The 26,801-nt window shown below is 47.6% G+C and overlaps 1 protein-coding gene across 2 annotated transcripts in view; it reads left to right on the forward strand.

The window, feature by feature from the left end:
- The window catches only part of LOC141270515 (uncharacterized), a 345,167-nt gene that overhangs the window by 247,522 nt on the left and 70,844 nt on the right, over positions 1 to 26,801 (forward strand). For both annotated transcript variants that reach the window (XM_073680538.1, XM_073680539.1), the window contains exons 2-6: positions 6,952 to 7,100; positions 7,230 to 7,409; positions 7,493 to 7,616; positions 7,700 to 7,797; positions 7,993 to 8,083. In XM_073680538.1, coding sequence (XP_073536639.1) covers positions 7,023 to 7,100; positions 7,230 to 7,409; positions 7,493 to 7,616; positions 7,700 to 7,797; positions 7,993 to 8,083 — 571 coding nt within the window. In that variant the 5' untranslated portion in view covers positions 6,952 to 7,022. The remainder of the gene's footprint in view (positions 1 to 6,951; positions 7,101 to 7,229; positions 7,410 to 7,492; positions 7,617 to 7,699; positions 7,798 to 7,992; positions 8,084 to 26,801) is intronic.

The following is a 26,801-nucleotide window of genomic DNA, read 5'->3' on the forward strand; positions in this document are numbered from 1 at the left end:
AGGATTTATGATGCCCCCACACAGTGTAATGCCCCCATTATGCCCCTTATGCAGGATGTATGATGCCCCCACACAGTGTAATGCCCCCATTATGCCCCTTATGCAGGATGTATGATGCCCCCACACAGTGTAATGCCCCCATTATGCCCCTTATACAGGATGTATGATGCCCCCACACAGTGTAATGCCCCCATTTTGCCCCTTATACAGTATGTATGATGCCCCCACACAGTATGATGCCCCCACACAGTGTAATGCCCCCATTATGCCTCTTATGCAGTTTGTATGATGCCCCCACACAGTGTTATGCCCCTTATGCAGGATGTATGATGCCCCCACACAGTGTAATGCCCCCATTATGCCCCTTATGCAGGATGTATGATGCCCCCATTATGCCCCTTATACAGTATGTATGATGCCCCCACACAGTGTAATGCCCCTTAATCAGGATGTATGATGCCCCCACACAGTGTAATGCCCCCATTATGCCTCTTATGCAGTTTGTATGATGCCCCCACACAGTGTAATGCCCCCATTATGCCTCTTATGCAGTATGTATGATGCCCCCACACAGTGTAATGCCCCCATTATGCCTCTTATGCAGTATGTATGATGCCCCCACACAGTGTAATGCCCCCATTATGCCCCTTATGCAGGATGTATGATGCCCCCACACAGTGTAATGCCCCCATTATGCCCCTTATGCAGGATGTATGATGCCCCCACACAGTGTAATGCCCCCATTATGCCCCTTATACAGGATGTATGATGCCCACATTATGCCCCTTATGCAGTACTAGATGGTGGCCCGATTCTAATGCATTGGGTATTCTAGAATAGGTATGCGGCCGACCGGGTGTAATCAGCAGAGCTGTGTTTAAATTTGGCGCCAAAATCGCTGATTGGTCGCGTTCGGCAACCGCGACCAATCAGCAAAGCGGTGTTTAAATTTGGCGGCAATATCGATGATTGGTCGCGGGCGGCGGCCGCGACCAATCAGCGAACCGTGTTAGTGAGGACTGGAGAGCGTGTTTAAATTTGGCGCCAATACTGCTGACTGGTCGCGGCCGCCGACCGCGACCAATCAGCAGAGCGATGCAGAGCGGTGTTTAAATTTGGCACAAAAAGCGCAGATTGGTCGCGGCCGGTGGTTGCGACCAATCAGCAGAGTGATGTTTAAATTTGGCGCCAATACTGCTGATTGGTCACGGCCGACAACCGCGACCAATCAGCAGAGCGGGGTTTACATTTGGCACAAAAAACGCAGATTGGTCGCGGCCGGTGGTTGCGACCAATCAGCAGAGTGAGGTTTAAATTTGGCGCCAATCTCGTTGATTGGTCGCGGCTGGAGTCCGCAACCAATCATCAGAGCGTTGTTTAAATTTGGCGCCAATCTCGCTGGTTGGACGCTTCCGGCGTCCGCGTCCAATCAGCACAGCAGTGTTTAACTGTCGCGGCAAGATCGGTGATTGGTCGCGGCCGCTATTTAAATGTGGCGCCCAAATCGGTGATTGGTTGCGGGCAGCAGCCGCGACCAATCAGCAAAGCAGTGTTTAACTTTAGCGCCAAGATCACTGATTGGTCGGGTGTGGAGAGCGCAACCAATCAGCGAATCATATTGGTGAGGAGCGGGGAGCGGAATCGTATTAGTGAGGACCGGGGAGCGCCGCTGCCTGTGCGGATACTTCTGCTGCGAGAACCCGGGACATGAGCGACTGCTTGCAGCAGAAGTATCCGCACAGGCAGCGCCGCTCCCCGGTCCTCCCTTCACACCCTAGCCGCTGATGTCCCCACAGTATCTGCATGGTGTTACAAAGGTCCGGACATTTGTGTTAAAAATCGCTGATTGGTCGCTGGCGCTGCTCGCGACCAATCACCGATCTTGGCTCCACATTTAAACACCGCTGTGCTGATTGGTCGCCGACGCTGGGCGCGACCAATCACCGATTTTGGCGCCACATTTAAATTTAAATAGCGGCCGCGACCAATTGGATGTCAGTGCCGCTCCCCGGTCCTCCCTTTACACCCTAGCCGCATGGATGTCAGCGGCGCTGCCTGTGCGGATACTTCCGCTGCAAGAACCCGGGACATGAGCGGGCGCTCGCAACAGAAGTATCCCGACCCGCAGCTCCACTCCCCGGTCCTCCCTTCACTCCCTAGCTGCTGATGTCCCCACAGTATCCGCATGGTGTTACAAAGATCCGGACATTTGTGTTAAAAATTTAAATATCGGCCGCGACCAATCACCGATCTTGGCGGCAAATTCAAACACCGCTGTGCTGATTGGTCGCCGACGCTGTTCGCGACCAATCACCTATTTTGGCGGCACATTTAAATAGCGTCAGCACAGCGGTGTTTAAATGTGGAGCCAAGATCGGTGATTGGTCGCGGCCGATATTTAAATTTGGCGCCCAAATCGGTGATTGGTCGCGAGCTTCGCCAGCGACCAATCAGCGATTTTTAACACAAATGTCCCGGACCTTTGTAACACCATGTGGATACTGTGGGGACATCAGCGGCTAGGGTGTGAAGGGAGGACCGGGGAGCGGCGCTGCGGGTCGGGATACTTCTGCTGCGAGCGCCTGCTCATGTCCCGGGTTCTCGGAGCAGAAGTATCCGCACAGGCAGCGCCGCTGACATCCTTGCGGCTAGGGCGTGAAGGGAGGACCGGGGAGCGGCACTGACATCCAATTGGTCGCGGCCGCTATTTAAATGTGCCGCACAAATCGGTGATTGGTCGCCGACTTGGCCCGCGACCAATCACTGATCTTGCGGCGAAAGTTAAACACTACTGTGCTGATTGGTCGCGGACGCTGCCCGCGACCAATCACCGATTTGGGCGCCAAATTTAAATATCGGCCGCGACCAATCACCGATCTTGGCTCCACATTTAAACACCGCTGTGCTGATTGGTCGCCGACGCGGCCGATATTTAAATTTGGCGCCCAAATAGGTGATTGGTCGCGGGCAGCGCCAGCGACCAATCAGCGATTTTTAACACAAATTTCCGGACCTTTGTAACACCATGCGGATACAGTGGGGACATCAGCGGCTAGGGTGTGAAGGGAGGACCGGGGAGCGGCGCTGCGGGTCGGGATACTTCTGCTGCGAGCGCCCGCTCATGTCCCTGGTTCTCGCAGCGGAAGTATCCGCACAGGCAGCGCCGCTGACATCCAATTGGTCGCGGACGCTATTTAAAATTGCCGCACAAATCGGTGATTGGTCGCTGTCTTGGCCCGCGACCAATGACTGATCTTGGCGCCAAAGTTAAACACTATTGTGCTGATTGGTCGCGGACGCTGACCGCGACCAATCACCGATTTGGGCGCCAAATTTAAATATCGGCCGCGACCAATCACCTATCTTGGCTCCACATTTAAACACCGCTGTGGTGATTGGTCGCGGCCGAAATTTAAATTTGGCTCCCAAATCGGTGATTGGTCGCCGACGCTGCCCGCGACCAATCAGCACACCGGTGTTTAAGTTTTGCGCTAAGATCAGTGATTGGTCGGGTCCGAAGACCGCGACCAATCATCGAATCGTCTTGGTGAGGACCGGGGAGCGGCGCTGCCTGTGCGGCTACTTCCGCTGCGAGAACCCGGGACATGAGCGGGCGCTCGCAGGAGAAGTATCCCGACCAGCAGCGCCGCTTCCCGGTCCTCTCTTCCGCATGGAGGTCAGCGGCGCCGGCGGTCCTTCCGCTGATACCTGCCGGGAGATGAGCGCCGCGCGCCGCTCATCTCCCGGCTGCATCTCCGTCCCGCAGATGGGTCCGGCAGTCGGGTTCCTTCTGCTGTTGCCGACCGGGAGATGAGCGCCTCGCGCCGGTCATCTCCCGGCTGCATCGCCGCTGAGCTCCGTCCCGCAGATGAGCCGCTAACGGCCGCCATCTTTTTTTAGAAATCCCCCGGCGCTGATTGGCCGCTGCCGGACCAATGAGCGACGCGGGATTTCCTGGACTGATAGACAGACAGACTGATAGACAGACAGACAAACTGATAGACAGACAGACGGGATAAGACGATTATATATATAGATGTATAATGCCCCCATTATGCCCCTTATGCAGGTTGTATGATGCCCCCACACAGTGTAATGCCCCCATTTTGCCCCTTATACAGTATGTATGATGCCCCCCCACAGTGTAATGCCCCCATTATACAGGATATAAACAATAGAACCGAATTCTATGATAATGTAACATCCACATATTTGGTATTACGGGTACTCTACTGTATAACTCATAGCCTATAAAGAATATAGAGTATCTACCCAAACAGAGACAATTCTTCAACGATATATAAATGGTGTTAAAACATCAAGATTTATTAGAACATTTAAAAGACATATCAATATAGATAAAAATAGCAGGCCATCAGGGGTTGAATACACACAAACAGTGCAGCAAACAGAAGTAAGTCCTCATGGGGAGATCTGACCAAGAATACACAGGCTTGCAAAGTGATGTGTATTATTACGAATCAACAATAAGTTACATACATGTACAAAGGGGTACAAAATTACAAACTGTAGAGCCACCAAAAGCACAAGCCTGCAAAACATCAAAGGTCAGTAAAAAAGCCTCACTAGGTACTCAATAATCACGTGATCGTATATCTGATCACACAGACAAGTTTGTTTGTGAGGCTCACCCATGCAGGTATAGGGACCAATAGCAGCACTGAAGCCCCATATGTCTTTTAAATGTTCTAATAAATCTTGATGTTTTAACACCATTTATATATCGTTGAAGAATTGTCTCTGTTTGGGTAGATACTCTATATTCTCCATTATACAGGATGTATGATGCCCCTTATGCAGGATGTATGATGCCCCCACACAGTGTAATGCCCCCATTATGCCTCTTATGCAGTATGTATGATGCCCCCACACAGTGTAATGCCTCTTATGCAGTATGTATGATGCCCCCACACAGTGTAATGCCCCCATTATGCCTCTTATGCAGTATGTATGATGCCCCCACACAGTGTAATGCCCCCATTATGCACCTTATACAGTATGTATGATGCCCCCATTATGCCCCTTATGCAGGATGTATGATGCCCCCACACAGTGTAATGCCCCCATTATGCCCCTTTTGCAGGATGTATGATGTCCCCACACAGTGTAATGCCCCTTATGCAGGATATATGATGCCCCCATTATGTCCCTTATACATTATGTATGATGCCCCCACACAGTGTAATGCCCCCATTATGCCCCTTATGCAGGATGTATGATGCCCCCACACAGTGTAATGCACCCATTTACCCCTTATGCAGGATGTATGATGCCCCCACACAGTGTAATGCCCCCATTATACCCCTTATGCAGGGTGTATGATGCCCCCACACAGTGTAATGTCCCCATTATGCCCCTTATGCAGTATGTATGATGCCCCCATACAGTGTAATGCCCCCATTATGCCCCTTTTGCAGGATGTATGATGCCCCCACACAGTGTAATGCCCCTTATGCAGGATATATGATGCCCCCACACAGTGTAATGCCCCCATTATGTCCCTTATACATTATGTATGATGCCCCCACACAGTGTAATGCCCCCATTATGCCCCTTATGCAGGATGTATGATGCCCCCACACAGTGTAATGCCCCCATTTTACCCCTTATGCAGGATGTATGATGCCCCCACACAGTGTAATGCCCCCATTATACCCCTTGTGCAGGGTGTATGATGCCCCCACACAGTGTAATGTCCCCATTATGCCCCTTATGCAGTATGTATGATGCCCCCATACAGTGTAATGCCCCCATTATGCCCCTTTTGCAGGATGTATGATGCCCCCACACAGTGTAATGCCCCTTATGCAGGATATATGATGCCCCCACACAGTGTAATGCCCCCATTATGTCCCTTATACATTATGTATGATACCCCCACACAGTGTAATGCCCCCATTATGCCCCTTATGCAGGATGTATGATGCCCCCACACAGTGTAATGCCCCCATTTTACCCCTTATGCAGGGTGTATGATGCCCCCACACAGTGTAATGTCCCCATTATGCCCCTTTTGCAGGATGTATGATGCCCCCACACAGTGTAATGCCCCTTATGCAGGATATATGATGCCCCCACACAGTGTAATGCCCCCATTATGTCCCTTATACATTATGTATGATGCCCCCACACAGTGTAATGCCCCCATTATGCCCCTTATGCAGGATGTATGATGCCCCCACACAGTGTAATGCCCCCATTTTACCCCTTATGCAGGATGTATGATGCCCCCACACAGTGTAATGCCCCCATTATACCCCTTATGCAGGGTGTATGATGCCCCCACACAGTGTAATGCCCCCATTATACCCCTTATGCAGGGTGTATGATGCCCCCACACAGTGTAATGTCCCCATTATGCCCCTTTTGCAGGATGTATGATGCCCCGACACAGTGTAATGCCCCTTATGCAGGATATATGATGCCCCCACACAGTGTAATGCCCCCATTATGTCCCTTATGCATTGTGTATGATGCCCCCACACAGTGTAATGCCCCCATTATGCCCCTTATGCAGGATGTATGATGCCCCCACACAGTGTAATGCCCCCATTTTACCCCTTATGCAGGATGTATGATGCCCCCACACAGTGTAATGCCCCCATTATGCCCCTTATGCAGTGTGTATGATGCCCCCACACAGTGTAATGTCCCCATTATGCCCCTTATGCAGTATAATATAATTCCAGTGTCGGTAAATGAGACGAGAATTAGCGTTATGGAAGATGAGTCTATGAGAAACGTATTCAGCTGCAGACTCCGAGGAAGAAACTGCTTGTTGTCTGTGGCCTAAAATATATAGGTTTTTTTAGAAACAAAATACTTTAAAATAATAAATTCCCATGATATGTTTCTCTAGTTATCTCCAGTAATTGTATTATTACACAGGATTTTTATGATGTTACATCGGCTCATCATCTTCTCATTCAGGTTTCTACAATATCGGATCCTCTCAGTGAAGATCTTCTATATAAGAGAATTTTTCAGAATTACCATCAAAGATGGATATGGACAAAGACAAGATGGCGGAGAGGATATTACACGTCACCCTAGAGATCCTCTTCCGACTTACTGGAGAGGTGAGAGATTCTGATGACGTCACATTACATCATTCTTATCTATGGGAATAACAGATGGACAGAACTGGAGAGGTGAGGACTCTGGAAATGTCTGGAGTGAGATTTAATAATGTGTCTCTCCATAACCAGGATTACACAGTAGTGAAGAAGACCTCTAGTGAGCGCCATCAAGAACCTGTGTCTGAGGGATGGGGAAGACCCCTGAGCTCAATCATTGGGCCTCCACCTCATCCTCTGATGCATGAGGACATCAATGACCAGAAGATCCTAGAACTCGCCTACAAGATGATTGAGCTGCTGACTGGAGAGGTGACACTGCTGGGAATGCTGGGACATTATACAGTAACGCTATGAAGGGATCGGGGGGATGACGGTATCATTGTATGTGTCAGGTTCCTATAAGGTGTCAGGATGTCGCTGTCTATTTCTCCATGGAGGAGTGGGAGTATTTAGAAGAACATAAAGATCTGTACAAGGACGACATGATGGAGGTTCCCCAGCCCCTCACATCACCAGGTAATAGACAGGACTAAATACACACGGCCTATAATTATCTGTATGCAAAGAACGAATCCCGTCCCTGTATGTGTTTCCTCCAGATCTATCCAGTAAGAGGACAACACCAGAGAGATGTCCCCGTCCTCTTCTTCCACAGGACTGTAAACAAGAAGATCCCAATGTTCCTCAAGATCATCAGGTAGATGGAGAGAAGGTGTCATGAGATTTCCCCTATGATGTGTAGACGGCTGTGAAGGTCTTGTGCTCAGTCTTGTTTTATCCACCAGTATTCTATGTTTTATACTTGTTTAATGAGAACGATGCAGATGGCAGGATTAGAGCCGATCATAGATGGGACTCCATCTGTCTGTGACTTTCATAATATTTGTTTCAGGTTGAAGATCTGACCAATATTAATACTACAGAGAGATATGTGAGGGGTGATGAGTGGTGTAAAGAGGAGATTCCTACATATGACTACCCAGGTGAGTAGTAACCACTAAAGCAAGAGAAGTCACAGATTCTTATCAGTCGCAGGCTGTGGATGGTTTACCGGTCATTTAGGCTGGCCATATCACAATCGTGTGACCACCATTTTGCACCTAGACCAAAACCTTCTCTTCCACCAAAAACTGTTCAAATGACTTTGGGCATTGAAAGCCCTTTTCTATACGACTTACAACCTGGAAGAGTCACCTACCAACTGAAGAAGAGATTCCTACATATGACTACCCAGGTGAGTAGTAACCACTAGATGAAGAAAAGTCACAGATTCTTCTCAGTCCCCGTATCACGGGGTTACCGCAACAGTTTGGAGTCAGAAGACCTCAGCGCCGGATGGCTCCTACTCCAGCTCCGAGAAGAAGCACTTCTCCGTCATTTTAATTGTGTTCATTTCTTCTGTCAGAAGAGGGGTTAAACGGCCATGTTGGAAATCCCTGTGCTCACAGCTGAGCTCGGTTAGCCACTAATTTTCACCTTTACAACCTGGGCTCTGATACTAATTCTTGTCAGAGATAGCTTTTGCTGCATGACTAATGGAGGGAGAGGAGTGCTTATAAGAAGGAGAGTTGGAGAAATTATTTGTGACTGTTGTCTGGTTTGTATGTGTGGTAGAATCATAGAATGGTAGAGTTGGAAGGGACCTCCTGGGTCATCTGGTCCAACCCCCTGCTCAAAGCAGGATTCACTAAATCATCCCAGACAGATATCTGTCCTGCCTCTGCATGAAGACATCCATTGAAAGGGAACTCACCACCTCTCGTGGCAGCCTGTCCACTCATTGATCACCCTAACTGTCAAAAAGTTTTTTCTAATATCTAATCTGTGTCTCCTCCCATTCAATTTCATCCTATTGCTTCTAGTCTTTCCTTGTGCAAATGAGAATAAAGATGATCCTTCTACAATGTGACAACCCTTGAGATATTTGTAGACCACTATTAAGTCTCCTCTCGGTCTTCTTTTTTGCAAGTTAAACATTCCCAAATCCTGTAACCGTTCCTCATAGGACATGATTTGCAGACCGGTCACCATTCTGGTCGCTCTTCTCTGAACTTGCTCCAGTTTGTCGATGTCTTTTTTAAAATGTGGTGCCCAAAACTGAACACAGTGTTCCAGATGAGGTTTGACCAAAGAGGAGTAAAGTGCGATAATGACTTCACGTGTTCTAGACTGTATGCTTCTGTTAATACATTCCACAATTGTGTTTGCCTTTTTTGCTGCTGCATCACACTGTTGACTCATGTTCAGTCTATGATCTATTAGTATACCTAAGTCTTTTTCACATGTACTGTTGCTTAGCTCTATTCCTCCCATTCTGTATATGCTTTTTTAATTTTTATTGCCCAGATGTAGTACTTTGCATTTTTCCCTGTTAAAAACCATTATGTTAGTTGCTGCCCACTGCTTCAGTTTATGTAGGTCTTTTTGAATCCTCTCTCTCCTGTAGTATTAGCTATTCCTCCTAGCTTTGTGTCATCAGCAAATTTAATCAGTTTACCCTCAATTCCTTCATCTAAATCATTGATAAAAATGTTGAACAAAACAGGACCCAGGACAGAGCCCTGTGGTACCCCACTTGAGACATTCATCCAACTGGATGTGAAGCCATTTACGACCACTCTTTGAGTCCGATCACTAAGCCAGTTATGAATCCATTTAACAGTTGCCTTGTCCATTCCATACTTGGTAATTTTTTCAATAAGGATGGTGTGAGATACTTTGTCAAATGCTTTGCTGAAGACAAGATATACTATATCTACAGCATTTCCCTGATCCACCCAGTCAGTGATTCTGTTATAGAAGGAAATTGTTAGTCTGACATGACTTGTTAGTTACAAACCCATGCTGACTCTGGTTAATCACTTCATTCTTATCCAGGTACTTGCATACATGTTTTTTAATAATTTGTTCAAAGATCTTTCCTGTTATAGATGTCAGACTCCCCAGCCTATAGTTCCCTGGGTCCACCTTCTTCCCCTTTTTGAAGATAGGAACAACATTTGCTCTTCTCCAGTCTTCTGGGACTTCTCCTGTTCTCCAAGAATTTTCAAAGATTATGGAGAGTGGTTCTAAAATTTCTTCTACGATCTCCTTCAGTACTGTGGGGTGTAATTCATCTGGACCTGGAGACTTGAACTCATTTATGTTAGCTAAATATTCCCTCACAATCTTTCTGTTTACAGATAACTTGGATTCTTCTATTCCTTTAATAGGACAGTGAAGATCAGTTGATGTTACATTTTCTTTCTGAGAGAAAACTGATGCAAAATAGGAATTAAAAAGTTCGGCCTTCTCAACATCCTTTCTTACTATTTCGCAATTTTCATCCTGTAAAAATCCTATAGCATCTTTGACTTTTCTTTTACTTTTGACATACCCCCAAAATCCTTTTTTATTGCTTTTGACATCTCTTGCAAGCCTTAATTCATTGTCAGCTTTAGCTAACCTGATACGTGCCCTGTAGGATCTGCAGACTGCATTATAATCTTCTTTAGATATGCCTCCCTCTTTCCATTTGATAAACATTTCTTTCTTTCTTTTTAGCATGTGTTTAAGTTCTGTGTTCATCCATCCTGGTTTCCTTAAATGCTTCCCATTCTTCCTACTTTTCGGGATTGTTAACGATTGTGCTTTGAGAATCTCATTTTTAAAAATTTCCCATCCTTCCTGGACATTTTTGTCCTTAAGGACATCCAGCCATTGGATCTCTGCTATTCTTTTTCTGAGTCGCTTAAAATCTGCCTTTCTGAAATCTAACCTTGAAGTTTGAGTCTTCACATGTCTTCCTCCTCTAGTTATCCAAAATTCTATAATGGCATGATTGCTGCCTCCTAGGGTCCCAGACACTTTTACCTCCTCAACCATTTCCTCCCTGTTTATAAGGATTAGATCCAAAGTAGTAGATTCCCTTGTATTCTCCCCTACCTTTTGGAAGATAAAGTTGTCAGCAAGAGAGGATAAGAATTTGCTTGACCTGTTAGCTTTACTTGAGAGAGATTCCCAACAAATGTCTGGATAGTTGAAATCTCCCATAACCACTACGTCATAATTTTTGGAGAACTTGGTCATTTGATACATAAAGAGTTCATCCATATCTTCAGCTTGCCCAGGTGGCCTGTAGTAAATGCCTACAATGGTGTCCTTTCCGTTGTTCTCTCCTTGTATTCTTGGTAATTCCTTATCCTTCTCCATTTTGGTTTATTTCCCTACCTTCACACTCCTGTGTTTTCCTCTGTTATATGTGATTGAATATTTCATATGCCTGGAGTTTTCTGTTAACCCCTGTCTGTGTAGCCCTGTTTGTCGGGTTGGTGTTCTACTGTGCACAGTAGCGCCCCCTTCTCTGGGTGGGGGGAGAGAATAGACGGAGGGCTAACTCGCGAGTTAGGGTGAGGGCGGAGGCTCCGGCATCCTCACCTTCAGAGGTAGCCTGGGGAATAGGGCGAGCTAGGGCACCCCCTAGTGTTATGGACAGGGTAGGAGCCCCTAGTCACCCGACAGCTGTGTCGTGACATTATCTCTGACCGCAACTGTTTCTTCTGATCCATGATGGATCCTGTTACTGCTCTGACGAGGCAATTGCAGCAGCTCAGTCTGAAGGTGACAGATTTTAAGCACGGTGGTCTTGCAGTTCCATAATACAGGAGGTGTGGGAGTCTCGTCTCTCAGACAAACCGTAGTGGAGCCCAAGGTTGTGTTGCCTGACAGGTTCTCTGGGGGATGGGACAAGTTTGTGGTTTTCAAAGAGGCCTGTAACTGTACTTTCAGGCTATGTCCGGTTTCCTCAGGTACAGAGGAGCAACAAGTGGGGATAGTAATCTTTCTTCTTCAGGGGGATCCCCAAGCATGGGCATTTTCTCTCCCGTCTGACTCACAATCGCTTCAGATGGTGGAGGGGTTTTTTTGGGCTCTGGGCCTTATTTATGATGACTCAGATCGCGTCTCCTTAGCCGAGTTCACATTGCTCCAACTTCGGCAGGGAGACCGGCCGGCGGAGGAATATTGCTCTGAGTTTAGGAGGTGGGCCACGGATACCAAGTGGAATGTCCCCGAACTCCGTAGTCTGTTTTGTGAGGGGCTTACGGTAAGGGTGAAGGACGCCTTGGCCCTGTATGAGACTCCTGACTCCCTTGAGACAGCCATGTATCTGGCGATTCGAGTTTATCGCCGTCTTCGCCAGTGACATAGGGAGTCACCCCCGTGTGTGGGAGGTCCGGGGTCCAGGGAGGTCAGTGTGGCGTCACCAGAGGAACCCATGCAGGTGGGTGCGACATCTTCTTCTGTGAAATTGCCGGTAGTCCGGCGTAAGCTAGGAGTGTGTTTCTTTTGTGGGGAAAAGAGGGCCATTTCTTCAGTACGTGTTCTTCCCGTCCCCATAGTAAACAACCGTCGGAAAACTTGATGGCCCGTGTTTCGGGGAGGTTAGCAACTCGGGTGTACTTATCACCTCTGTGGGTAGGACACAGTTTTTTCTACCAGCCGTAGTTCATATGGGCGAAGTTAAGGTGGAGGTGTCAGCCTTTCTGGACAGTAGGCCGGGGTTTAACTTGATGGACTCTTGGTTTGTCCAGGGCCAAGGCCTCAGCCCACATACCCTGTCCAGACCCATACCGATAATTGCCATCGACTCCGCCCCCTTGAGACAGGGGCTCTTTACTCAGTGTAACTTGCGGCTTCAGGTCGGGGCCATACACACCAAGGTGTTATACTGTTATGTTCTAGAGGGTCTTCTCTCACCCGTGGTAATCGGACTCCCTTGGATCGCTCTGCACAATCCAGTGGTAGATTGGCAGACTCAGGAGGTTGTAAAATGGAGTGGATATTGCCAAGGACACTGCTTGGGTACCCAGTTAGCTATGGTGGATACCCAGTCTATGCCTAGTTACCTGTCGGATTTTGGGGATGTTTTCTCGGAGCAGGGGTGCCAAGAACTCCCTCCCCATCATCCCTATGATTGCGCCGTAAATCTCGTGCCTGGGGCCTAGCTGTCTAAAAGCAGACTCTACAATGTTTCTGGTCCGGAGAGACAGGACATGAGAGATTACATCACGGAAAGCCTGGCTAGGGTCATATCAGACCATCCTCTTCCCCAGTTGCCGCTGGGTTTTCCTTTGTAAAAAAGAAAGATGGGGTTTACGCCCCTGCCTGGATTTCCGTGAAGTTATTGCGATCACTGTCCATGATCCTTATCGTCTTCCGCTCATTCCAGACCTCGTTAACCAAATAGTTCTGTAAGATGGATCTCAGGGCGAACGAATAATCTCATATGCATTAAAGAGGGAGATGAGTGGAAGACCGCATTCAATACGCCTGAAGGACACTGAATCTGGTGATGCCTTTTGGGTTAACAAACGATCCCGCCGTCTTTCAACACTTTATAAATGACATCTGTAGCCATGTGATAGGCAGGTTTTTGGTTATCTACCTTGATGACATGATGATGGTTTTCACATGGATCCAGTGAAAGTCCGGGTGGTATTGGATTGGGATCATCCGGAGAATTTGAAGGCGTTACAAAAGTTTTTAGGTTTCTCCAACTACTACCGCAAGTTCATAAAGAATTTTTCGGTAGTAGCCAAACCTCTTACTGATATGACCAGAAATGGGATGGACTTCTCCAGGTGGTCCAGTCCAGCCAGGGAGGCATTTCATACATTGAAAAGGTGTTTTTCTTCTTCGCCGATTCTTATACAGCCTGACGTCTCTTGATCTTTTATCGTTGAGGTCGGTGCGTCTCAGGTATGAGTAGGGGCTGTTTTGTCGCAGGGTGCGTCTCCTGGTAAATGGCAACCATGTGCTTATTTCTCTAAAAAACTGTCACCTGCCGAGAGAAATTATGACAATGATAACAAGGAACTCTTAGCTATCAAATGGGCTTTTGAGGAGTGGCGTCATTTTTTTGGAGGGGTCGGTCCACCCTGTGATGGTAGTCACGTATCATAAGAATCTGGTATACCTAAAATCGGCGTCTAACACCTCGTCAGGCTAGATGGGCATTGTTCTTTATCAGGTTTAACTTCTTTATAACATGTAGGCCGGGGAACAAAAGCATTAAGGAAGATGCCTTGTCCCGTTGCTTTCCTGGGGTAGGAGATAAGTGTGAACCGGTACCTATTCTTCAAAATGGCGTCTATATGCTCCGATCTGGAAAGAGAGGTTGTTGACGCTGGGGGGCCTTCCTGCTGCCTGTCCACTTGGTAAACTGTTTGTTCCTGTAAATCTCCGTCTTATAGTCCTCAGCGAACATCACGATTCGGTGTTGTCCGGACATCCTGGTAATAAAGCAAACGCGGATCTGCTTACTCTGCATTTTTGGTGGCCAGGTGCTCATAAGGTTGTCCGGGAGTAAGTAGCCACCTGCAGTGTCTGTGCGCGTTCAAAGACCCCTCATACTCGTCCGTCGGGGGCTCTCCAACCTTTGGAGATTCCCAGTAGACCTTGGACTCGCTTATCGGTCGATTTTTATCACAGATCAACCCGTGTAGGCGGGGAATACTGTAATCCTTGTAGTGGTTAATAGATTCAGTAAAATGTCTCATTTTGTCGCATTACTAGCCAAATGCCAAATCCTTTCCTCAAGTTTTCGTCAGGGAAATAATTATATTACATAGGATTCCGACCGACATTGTTTGTTTCTGATGAGGGGTGCAGTTTGTCTCCAAGTTTTGGAGGGCAGTTTGCACCCATTTGGGGATCCATTTTTCCCTTTCTTCCGCGTTTCACTTGCAGTCTAATGGGCATACGGAGCGAGTTAACCAGAATCTGGAGATGTATTTTGTATCTGAAAGTCAGGAGGACTGGGTTACTTATTTACCGTTAGCCGAATTCGCTGTAAATAATCGTTGTCAGGAATCGACTGGTAAGCCCCCGTTTTTTGGGGCATATGGGTTCCATCCCCAGTTCAGTTCATTTATTGGTAATCGCCCTTCTGGATTACCGGAGGAGGAACGTTTTTTGTCTTCTATTTTCACCATTTGGCAGGTGGTTACTAATAATTTGAGGAAGATGGGATCCAAATATAAGAGTGTGGCTGATCGGAGACGTTTGGTGGGTCCGGACCTGTGTGTGGGTGACTTGGTGTGGCTGTCTTCCAGGAACATGAAGTTGAAAGTTCTGTCTTGGAAACTGGTTCCCAGGTTTATCAGTCCTTGTAAAGTCATAACTGTCGTCAATCCCGTAGCATTTTGCCTTGCTTTACTGCCTACCTTTTAGGATCCCTAATGTTTTTCATCGTTCTCTCCTCAAAAAGTATGTTGTATCTACATAATAACGTAGGTTGAATAAAGACCTAAGTCCATCAAGTTCAACCTTTCTCCCCCAATTGTACTCCCTACACTAACACTTCACTAACTTACTAACTTACTGGAACTAGGCCTCACAGTTGTATTATTACCATTTTTATTATTACTGCACTATTACAATTACAGATGAACCAGTTTATAATTTTTTAATTTGTTTTATTTATTGTATTACTCTTATGGTATTACTAAAATCCCCAGGACACCTTCAGCCAATTTACATCACGGGAAAAAATTCCTTCTTGACCCCAAGAAAAGGCAATCAGTACAAGAACCCTGGATCAAATGTACTACTATAGGTGTAACGTTTTGTCTAATTTAACTGTAACCCACAATGTTAGGTGTATCAAGGAAATCGTCCAGCCCTTTTTTGAAAGCTGATAAAGTGTCTGCCATTACTACCTCTTGTGGTAGGGCAGTCCACAGCCCGACTGTTCTGACTGTAAAGAACCCTTTCCTGTTTAGGTGCCGGAATCGCCTTTCTTCCAACCGTAATGAGTGCCCCCCTGGTCCTTAGTATAGTCTTTGGAAGGAATAAGTCATGTGCTAGACCTTTGTACTGGCCACACATAATATTAAAGAAGTTGTCCAGTACTTTATATTACACCCCCAATGTATCCCCCCGGGGCCCCTAAGGATTTTTGCAAATAGCTTACGTTGCTGTTTCTGCCTGTGAGCGGCACTATCCTTGACCGCTCACAGGCATCACATGACCCGGCGCTGACATCACGACAAGTGAGGCGTGACTCCGTGCTGGGGTCCCTGCGGTGGCTGCTGGGTTGTGGGCGGGGTTATCCCCCGCGTCGCACCCAGCATCCACCGCGCTGAACATGAGAAATCCCCATAAAGTGACTCCATTTTAGAAATGATAATGCTTAGGGAGTTAATCTATAGGAGTATTGTCAGGAAACGACACTGGAGGAATCCTACAATATCCCACCACTGCCGTCAATTTGTCAGGTTCGCACACACACTATCCCGATTACTCACTACGTAGTTACCGGCAAGCGAGCAGTGAGCATATGGCGTACACACCTCCGAATTTCAGCGCATGGAATATATGTATGTGCCCCTGTACGATCACTGCCAGCTTCACAATAACCCAATTAATATTATTTACTGCCACCACCGATCAGATTTGAAATACAGGCCTGATCGGGCGCCTGCTTTCTGGTAGCATATGGCTTTGGGGGAGGAACAATTACAGGACTATTAAATTTTATATTTAATACAAAGGGAGGCAGTGTTAAGGAAAAAAATATACAAAAGGTTTTACAAAGGGGGACAGTACAATACATATGCAGTTACACAAAATAAAATGGGATTAAAAGAAGAAATTACTAGACAGATCGCAGAGACAATTCAGTTTAGCTGGAGGGAAGCACTCCAATTCTGACCGTTATGGAACGGGACCCGTGCTACAAAATATGTAACTTCTGGCAAGAGTATAAACTAATGGACAGCAGGATCTTTTATGCCGAAGGGGGGCCCTGCCCACACACTCCCCAGTGATGACCTCACGTGAGCTGGGTGCCACACTTCATGTTTTTACTATAATCTCGAACTTCAGCGATAACTCCTTGCTGGTTGATCGCAGAAGTTTGCAAGTGATACCATATTTTTTGTTACGAATTTACCTTTCTAGACTAGACATGCCATAGGTGCTGTCTGTTATTTTTGTACTTTTGGCATTACAGCTCACCAGCGGGGCGTATAGATATGGAAAAATATGCGTATTGTTACTTAGCTAATCCCGCTGCTAAAAATGTGTCCCATCACAGTCGGAATTATTGAAACTCCGATATTCCATATTTCATGTGTTTGCCTGCGAGGCTGCAGATTGAACACATGCAAATGAGGGTGACCCTGCTTTGTGCGGAGTACGAATTCATTTGAAGCTTAAACGAGCTGTTTCCTCTGTCTTTCAATCCCATATGCTCAGGTGTCTATTTATCACAGGTCTCTTCTACTAAGAGCTCCATTTGTGTGGTATTTAGCCTGGGGGAATTGAGTTTGCCACCTCTTGTGTGTACTGCTATTTGTATAGAAGCCATTTAGAGTTTTAAGCTCTTGGCCCTTTGACAAATGGTATGGGTGAGGGAGGATGAGTGAGAGGGATTTCAGAGGGAGAGAGAAATTCTTAACATTTTCTATGACATCTGACCCCTCTTTGAGGTAGCGTAGGGGCCGATTTACACATCGCCCTTTAAGTCTACCTCCTCGTCATCCCCTTGACGGGACAGCCCATCTGCGTTGCCATGTTCACTACCCTTCTTATGCTGAATGATAAAATCATGCTGCTGTAGAGCTAGGCTCCACTGTAGATTTGCCATTGTCACCGGACACCCGGTGCAGCCAGCTGAGGAGGTGTTGTCTGCCACTATGCTGAAGCTGTGCCCGTATAGATAGGGCTGCAGCTTCCATAGGGCCCACACTATAGCGAGGCACTCCTTCTCCACAGTGGCGTATGCCACTTGCAGAGTTAAGAGCTTGTGGCTGAGGAACATCACAAGATGCTCTTCCCCCTGCCCGTTTACCTGGCTGAGCACAGCACCCAAGCCAAACGCAGCTGCATCCGTTTGTAATACAAACTGCCAGGCGAAGTCCCAGGGCCTCCAGAACTGGGGAACTTGCCTCGGGCAGCTTTGAGCACCGTGAAGGACTTCTCACAGTCAGCTGTCCGGTTGACTGTCAGCAGTAGCTTCTTTTTCGTGAGGATATAACCTGCTTCTTGGTTTTGGGAGAAGGCCTTCCCGGGCTCTGGCTTCAGAGTTCCGCCACCCACTCAATGTCTGAGGTACTGCACCTCCGTCATGCCTACCTGACACTTTCCCAGCTTTATAGTCAACCCAGCGCCCTTGACCCGCCTGAGCACCTGCTCCAGGTGTTCCTCCCAGGTGGGACTGAAGACAGCAATGTCATCCAGGTAAGCAAACACCTCTAGTCCCTCGATCAGCTGGTTGACTAATCGCTGGAAAGTAGCAGGTGCATTCCTCATGCCAAAGGGCATGACGAGGGATTCATACAGCCCGAACGGTGTAGTGAAGGCGGACCTCTCCTGGGCCTCCTTGGACATAGGAATCTGCCAGTATCCTCGACTCGGGTCCATAATTGTCAAGTACCAGGCCCCTGCTAAGCGATCCAGCTGCTCATCGATACGTGGCATTGGGTATGCATTGGGAGCTGTTATGGCATTTAGCCTCCTGTAGTCCACGCAGAACCGGGTGGTCCGGTCCGGTCCATTTTTGGGAATACGACTACAGGCGAGGCCTACACACTTTTTAACCTTTGGATCACCCCCAGGCGCAACATTTCATCTATCTCCGCCTTCATGTCTTTCTGCGCCTCTAGAGAGACACGGTAAGCGAATTGACTTACTGGGGGATGACTCCCTGTGTCCACCTGGTGGACAGCTACCTGCGTCCTCCCTGGTACACCCATGAAGATGGTCAGGTAAGGCCGGAACACCTCCCGCAGCTGGGACTTCTGGTCCGTGGATAGCTGCGGGTTGAATTCTGCATCCTCAATAGAGCCGCATTCCCGGGCTGCAGCCAGTAAGTCCACTAGGACCTCTGTCTCACCTTCTTTGGAGACGCTACACACAGGAAGGGCATAGGCTTCTCTGTCATGATGAGCTTTCATCATGTTGACGTTGGAAGACCTTCTGCCTCTTCCTGGCGTGGTCAATGGTGACCACGTAGTTCACATCATTGAGGTGCTGGCATATGGGGTATGGTCCTTCCAAGGCCGTCTGAAGTTTGTTCTGGGTCATTGGGACTAGGACCCACACCTTCTGACCCACTTCATACACCCGCTCCCGGGCATTCTGGTCATACCACAGCTTCTGGCTGGCCTGGGCCTGCACCATATTCTCTATGTCCAGCCGCGTGGTTTTTTTTTTGTTTTTTTTTTTTTAAAAAGGAGGGTTTTTTTTTTTTTTCTCCTCTCCTCTTCCTGCATTTTCTTCAGCATGTGTACCATCCAGGAGCTTGCTCAACGCTTCGAAGGGCTGACTCTGGAGGTTGCCTATCTTCAGCAGTACGTGTGTAAATACCCTGCAGAACACTATGAAGAACCTAAGGTAGGATTACCTGAGTGTTTCTCGGGGAAACGACAGGATTTTTTTTTATTTAAAAATGCTTGTTTGTTGTATTTTCGGCTCAGACCTAGATCTTCTGGTAGTGAACTACAGCGTGTAGGAATTATTATGTCTCTATTGCGTAAGGAACCTCAAATCTGGGCGTTTTCCTTGTCTCCTGATGATCATGGTCTGAGGTCTGTGGAGCCATTTTTTGATGCCATGGGATTGCTATATGATGATCCTGATCGAGTTACATCAGCTGAGGCAGAACTCAGACGCTCAACAGGGTTCTCTAGATGCTGAGAGTTATTGCACCCTGTTCAGACGATGGTCTGCAGAGGTCAGGTGGAATGACCCTGCACTCAAGTTTCAGTTTCTGGCAGGCTTGAGTGAAAGGATTAAAGATTTGCTCATTGCATTCCCTGCACCTGATTCTTTGCAAGTTGCCATGCAGTTAGCTATCCGTGTGGATAGAAGGTTGAGGGCGAGACAGAATGAGGAGAAGTTTCCTGTATTGTTGGATTCTGTTTCTCACAATATTCCTGCCGATACTGGGGAACCTATGCAGGTCGGGGCAATGTCATCCCGTTCCAGGGAGAGGGACAGGAGGTTCTCTGAGTGACTTTGCTTGTATTGCGGTAAGGCTGATCATTTTTTAAAGCAATGTGAGGTTCGCTTAAGGAAAGAAAAAAAAAAAAAGGTCAGTAGAAATAACACTCCCGTTCGCATTGCGTTTTTATGTTCTGCTGGGGTGTTTTTTCCTGGTAATACCACCTGTCAGGGTCGTTTGATTGAGTTTCAGGTTATGGTGGATTGTGGTTCTGCAGTTAATTTGATTGATCAACACTTTCTTGAAAAGTATAAGTTTGATTCTGAACCTTTGTCGTCTCCTTTTCCTGTGGTGGCGATTGATAATACTCCCCTGGAGCATGGGAGCATTCTTCGAAAGGTCACTGGGTTTCCGCTTACTATAAATATGGAACATCAGGAGCAGATTGACTTATTTGTACTTGCTAAGTTGCCTTCCCCGGTCGTCCTGGGGTTGCCCTGGTTAAAAGTGCATAATCCTTTGCTGGACTGGTCGTCTGGTTCTATAAGATCCTGGGGTCAGGGGTGTTATTATAAGTGTTGTAATGTTCACATTGCGGCTCTTGTGAAGGGGGAGTTACCTGAACCCATTCAGGATTTTTGGAGGGTTTTTTCATAGGTGGAGTCAAAAGCTTTACCACCTCATAGAGATTACGATTGCGCTATTGACTTTGTCCCTGATGCTAAACTCCCTAAGAGTCGGTTGTTTAATCTGACAATTCCCGAGAGGGAGGCTTTGAAGGAGTACCTTCAGACTAGTTTAGCTGCAGGTCACATAAGACCCTCTAAGTCTCCTGTGGCGGTTGGGTTCTTTTTTGTCAAAAAGAAGGATGGGGGTCTTAGGCCATGTCTGGATTTTCGGGAGATTAGTAAGATCACTGTGCGCAATCCTTACCCGTTACCACTTATTCCGGATTTGTTTAACCAATTGACCGGAGCTATATGGTTTTCTAAGATTGACCTTCGTGGGGCATATAATTTGCTGCGGGTGAAGGACGGAGATGAATGGAAGACAGCTTTTAACACCCTGGAAGGACATTTTGAGTGTTTGGTGATGCCTTTTGGGTTTACTAACGCCCCTGCATTTTTTCAAAATTTCATCAATGACATTCTGAGACCCTTGATCGGTAGGAGTGTTATTGTTTATCTGGATGACATTTTGATTTATTCATCGGATCTTGAGTCTCATTGGCAGAGAGTCCGCGAAGTTCTTCAGATACTGAGAGATAATACACTCTTTGCTAAATTGGAGAAGTGTCAGTTTGCTGTCCAGAAAATTATTTTTTTGGGTTACTTTGTCTCTTGTGATGGTTTTGAGATGGACCCGGTTAAAGTTCAGGCTGTGCTGGAGTGGCTGAGGCATGAGGGTTTGAAGTTCGTACAGAGGTTTTTGGGGTTTGCCAATTATTACAGGAAATTCATAAAGAATTTCTCTGTCATCGCAAAACCCATTACTGATCTCACCAAGAAGGGTGCTAATACTGTCCAATGGTCCAATGAGGCTATTGAAGCTTTTGAGTATCTCAAGGAGAGGTTCAGCTTTGCACCTGTTCTTATCCAGACGGATGAGACCAGGCCATTTTTGATTGAGGTGGATGCCTCATCTATAGGCGTAGGGGCAGTTCTGTCCCAGAAGGGTGAGGATGGGGTGCATCCCTGTGCTTTCTTTTCAAAAAATTTTTCGGAGACAGAGCTCAACTATGATGTTGAAAATCGTGAGTTGTTGGCTATTAAACATCCTATACAGGTTTTCACTGATCATAAGAATTTGATTCATCTGGACGCAGCTAAACGTTTGAATGCCCGGTTCAATTTTTCCGTAACCTTAGTCCCGGCGACAAAGAATGTTAAGGCTGACGCTTTGTCTCGTAGGGAGAAGTGTATTTTGCAGAGAGGGGTGGTGGTGGCCGCATTGGATTCTGAGTTGGAGAATAGCATCCTAGGAGCTCAGAGGGCGGCACCAACTAGCACTCCGTGTGGTAAATTGTTTGTGCCTAGAGCCTTGAGGAGAGCGTTGTTTGTTGAATGTCATGAGTCTCGGTTGGCGGGTCACCCAGGGATTTCGGAAACTAAGAAATATATTGGTCGGAGTTTCTGGTGGCCAGGGTGGCAAAGGGAAGTCATCAAGTGGGTGCGTCAGTGTTCTGTGTGCGCTAGGTCGAAGGCCTCTCACTCGCCGGCTGTGGGGTTGCTATGCCCCTTGGAAGTTCCTAGTTCGCCATGGACGCACCTTGCCATGGATTTTATCACCAATCACCGAGGGTTTTTCTGTCATCTGGGTTGTTGTGGACCGGTTTAGTAAAATGTCATCTGGTTCTGTTCAACAAGTTACCTTGCGCCAAGACTCTTGCTAAAGCTTTTGTGAAGGAGATTGTCAGGTTCCATGGTGTTCCCACTGACATTGTTTTCGATAGAGGACCACAGTTTGTAGCTCGCTTTTGGTGTGCTTTTTGTGACAGATTGAAAAATTCATTTGTCATTCTCGTCGGGGTATCATCCAGAATGGACAGACTGAAAGGAAGAACCAGGATGTCGAACAGTTTTTGAGATGTGGCAGACAATTAGGAAATGTGGTCAGAATTTCTACCACTTGCGGAGTTTGCCCTTAATAATCATACTTCTTCCTCGGCTGGTTGTTTTCCTTTTTTTTTTTTGGTGTACTGGCAGGTATCCATCTTTTGGTCCATTTTCCAAACTTGGGGCTGCTGTACCGGAGGAGCACAATTTTTCTGGTGATTTGGAGAGGGTTTGGGCCAGTGTACGCTAACAGGAGATCAAAAAGGTATTTTGACAAAAAAAGAAAGGAGTTCTTGTTTGCTGTTGGGGATATGGTTTGGTTGTCCTCTAGGAATCTTCGTTTGAAAATTCCTTCTAAAAAACTGGGGCCTAAATTTGTGGGTCCTTTCAAAGTGGTTCAGATTGTCAACTCGGCAGCTGTGAGGTTGGGCATTCCCTCGTCCTGGAGGATTAATTCTGTGTTTCATGTGTCGTTAATTAAGAAGGCGCACACGCCTGATAAGCAGGCGAAGCCTACTGTTCCTCCTGTTGATGAGGACGGTGAACTTGAGATTTCTTGCATTTTGGATTCCAGGTGGCATAGAGGAAGATTACAGTATCTTGTGTCCTGGAGAGGTTTCAGCCCCGAGGATAATTCCTGGGTGAAGGCCGAGGACGTCTCGGCCTCAAGGCTAATTAAGGCTTTTCACAGGAGTTTTCCTGGTAAGGCTCGGCCTATAGGATCCAGAGGATCCTCGTAAAAGGGGAGGTACTGTTAGAATCTATTTTGTTTTACTATCTGCCATCTTGTTGTGGTTTGCTGGCTTCTAGTCTTTTCCTCTGGTGCTGTGTTTCTTGGTCACTTGATATTTGCACTCTTTATTATCCAGCACCTGGCCCCACATTCCCTGTTGTGTGTTGTAACGCTCGTGCTCTGGCTAAGTAGCCTGGTTTAGTTCTTCTTGCTTTGGACTATTGTTATCCTGAGACTTCTTATTCCACCAGTTTTTGTTTCCTTTAATTTTTGTTTCTGCAACTAACTTTTCTGTTAGGAGGTCTCCTGCTTTTGCTCCCAGTCCTTAGATCTTTTAGGGACCCCTTTCCTACAGGTCTTCGTTTGAGTTCAGTGCAGGAGTTTAGGTGGGGCTATTCATAAGGAATAGGGCACCCACCCCAGCGTAGGGTAAAGCTGAGTCTCAGTGCAGGGACAGCTTTTCCCTCCTATTCCTTAGTTCTAAGTTGCAGAACATAGCAATCCTCTGGAATGCTCTATCTTGGCTGGCAAAGAGATCAGGGGAGCCTTGGGTGCACGCCCTGACTTCCCCACTCTTTGATATGTGATACAGGAGCGGCAGTAGTTGGCAACATCTGTCCCCATTTGGGGCCAATAGAAATGGTGCAACAGCTGGATCTTGGTTTTGCGGATCCCCAAGTGTCCAGCTAGTGGAATCTCATGGGAAACCCGCAACAACTCCTCTCTAAACTGATAGGGCATGACCAACTGTCTTTCCCTCATCCACTCCTGTTGGGGGTTACATGGGACCGTTTCCCGGTACAACCTCCCCTGATCCCAGAATACCCTCTCCTTATTGGATTCGGAGATGAGCTTCTCTGCGAGGTCCCTTAACGCCTTTAGACTGGCATCTGAGTGCAGAGCCACCTGGAACTCTTGGCTGGAGGTAGCCAGGAACGACGTTAAGGCCCCAACCTCACTGGAACCATCTGGGACCGGCTCTGGGTCCACAGCCAGTTCTGTTGTCCCACCAGGTGATGAGGGCCCAGAAGGCAGCGCATCGCGTGCGGTCTGGGCACTCATTCTAAGGGTGACAGCGGCTATGTAGGCCGTCTCCCCGGAGGACAACAACCCTTTCCTATCAGCCTGATAGACTATGGGTACCACCTCCTCATCATCCCCCAATACCTCAGGAGCCATGCCAATCATGGGGCTGCTACGACCGGCCATGTCACCGTCCGTTGCGACACTGGTGGGCGGCACGGGACCACTAGCTTCAAAGTCTCCGTGCCTGCTCCCTTTGCCCTTAGCACTCACGCTGGCTCCTTTTTGGGGGTCCTCAGCAACATCACCCTGCAGTGTTACATGACTGAGCACTCCTGTACCACAAGACATAGTATCATCATGCATCATATCAACGTTCACATAATCAGCATTTTCATCACAGGAATTATCAGATCTGGGAGGGTCGTCAGGAACATATTGGGCAACCAACCATCCCAGAGCAGTTCCCAATAGAACATTTGTTGGGAGGTTCTCGGACACCCGCACTTCCCGTAACCCCCTCCCCTCCCCACACCCCAGTCTAGGAAAACCAGGGCTATTGGCAAAGGACGGTGAACACCCCCAATCACGGTGACAGTCAAGGTTTTCCCAGGGATAAGGTCTTCGGGGGACACCAACTCACGGCAGATGAGGGTTCGTTCGGCTCCAGTGTCCTTGAGCCCCATAGTGACTTTATCACCCATGGTGACTGATTGTAACAGACCCCCCTAACCGCCCCACCCACAAAAAGAACAGCTGCAGTAGGCTCCTGGGCCTTAGGTGTGGGATTCTTCTTCTGGCTCTGCGGGCAGGTGAGGCTGATGTGACCAGTCCTGTCACAGGTATAGCACCGGCGTGAGTCCGATGTGGGCCGGCTGGGTGGAACACTGGGGGTGGTTGTCGGCTTACCCCCTTTCCAGCTGGCGGCGGCCGACTTCTGAACCTCTGGTGTGTGGTTGGCTTCATAGGCATCCGCGATCTGGGCTGCTTTGGCGGCCTCCTTTGGCTCCTGGTCCAGCACAAACTGTCGCACTTCCACTGGGCAAAGACGAAGAAACTGGAAACTGGTCATTCACCATCACATCCTTCAGGTCCTCAAAGGTGGTGACTGACAGTCCTCGGACCCACTACTCAAATTTGGTTCTGAGCTCATCCACCACATCACTGTAGCTATCATGTGGTCCACATTGGAGGGCTCTGAACTTCTTCTGGTAAACTTTCCTGGGGTTAAATACCTGCCCCACTGGGCTTCAGGCAGCTGGTACTGCCTGCAGGCTTTTTTCAAATCCCCGCAGAAATATGTCCAAGTCTCCATCTTTTTCCATCACAGGAAAATGCTCCGTATGTCGTTTAAAGCTGTTGGCACTGTTGGATTCACGGGTCTGCATGGAGGATGGCTCCTTATGAATCCGGGCAAGCTCCAGCTGGTAATGTCGCTCCCGCTCAGCAGCCTCTCGGTCAGCTTTTCGCTCCTCTCTGTCAGCTTGGACCTTATGCTCGGCTCTCTCAGCCTCTCGCTCCTGGAATTTCAAGATCAGCTGCAGTCATCTGTCATGATTGTCTGCGGCGAGCTGCTCCAAGGCCATCTGCAGGTGGGGGTCCACACTACACTGGCTGCGGGTCTGGCTGGTACTCACAGGTGGGATCCCTGCAGCAGCATAATCCGGGCCTTGGCTGGCCGCCCCATCATCAGGGCTCCGCTGTCAAACGGGCTCTGCAGCACCTTGCAACAGTTCCGCAATCATTTTGTGCTTGGTCTTGCCCGTGGGCTCAATCTGTCGTAGCTCACAGAGGGCCGTGATAGTGTCCTCTGACTGCTGGTGGTACCATGGCTCTCCAAATAAAAGATAGGACAGAAAAACAAGAGAAGGAGGTGATGCTACTGCTACGCATACAGTAATGTCCCAGATAAAAAATAATAAAACACTGAGTCTGATTCCTTAAAACTTTAAACAGAATTCTCGCAAGAACCGTGCAAGTTTTCAGTGACAGGAATGATTGCTCAATCCATCCACTGATATTCTGTAATATCCCACCGCTTGCCACCAGTTGTCAGGAAACAACACCGGAGGGATCATACAATATCTCACCTCTGCCATCAATTTGTCAGGGGTTCGCACACACACAATCCCTATTACTCACTACGTAGTTACCGGAAAGCAAGCAGTCGGATTATGGCGTACACAACTCCGAATTCCAGGTCATGGAATATGTGTATATGCCCCTGTACGATCACTGCCAGTTTCACGATAACCCAATTAACCCCTTTACAACCCAAGGTGGTTTGCACGTTAATGACCAGGCCAATTTTTACAATTCTGACCACTGTCACTTTATGAGGTAATTACTCTGGAACGCTTCAACGGATCCCCCTGATTCTGAGAATGTTTTTTCGTGACACATTGTACTTCATGATAGTGGTAAAATTTCTTCAATATCACTTGCGTTTATTTGTGAAAAAA

Source organism: Phyllobates terribilis, unplaced genomic scaffold, assembly GCF_046119375.1.
Source record: "Phyllobates terribilis strain yellow unplaced genomic scaffold, ASM4611937v1 Scaffold_5__5_contigs__length_657084704, whole genome shotgun sequence".
Classification (NCBI taxonomy): Eukaryota; Metazoa; Chordata; class Amphibia; order Anura; family Dendrobatidae; genus Phyllobates; species Phyllobates terribilis.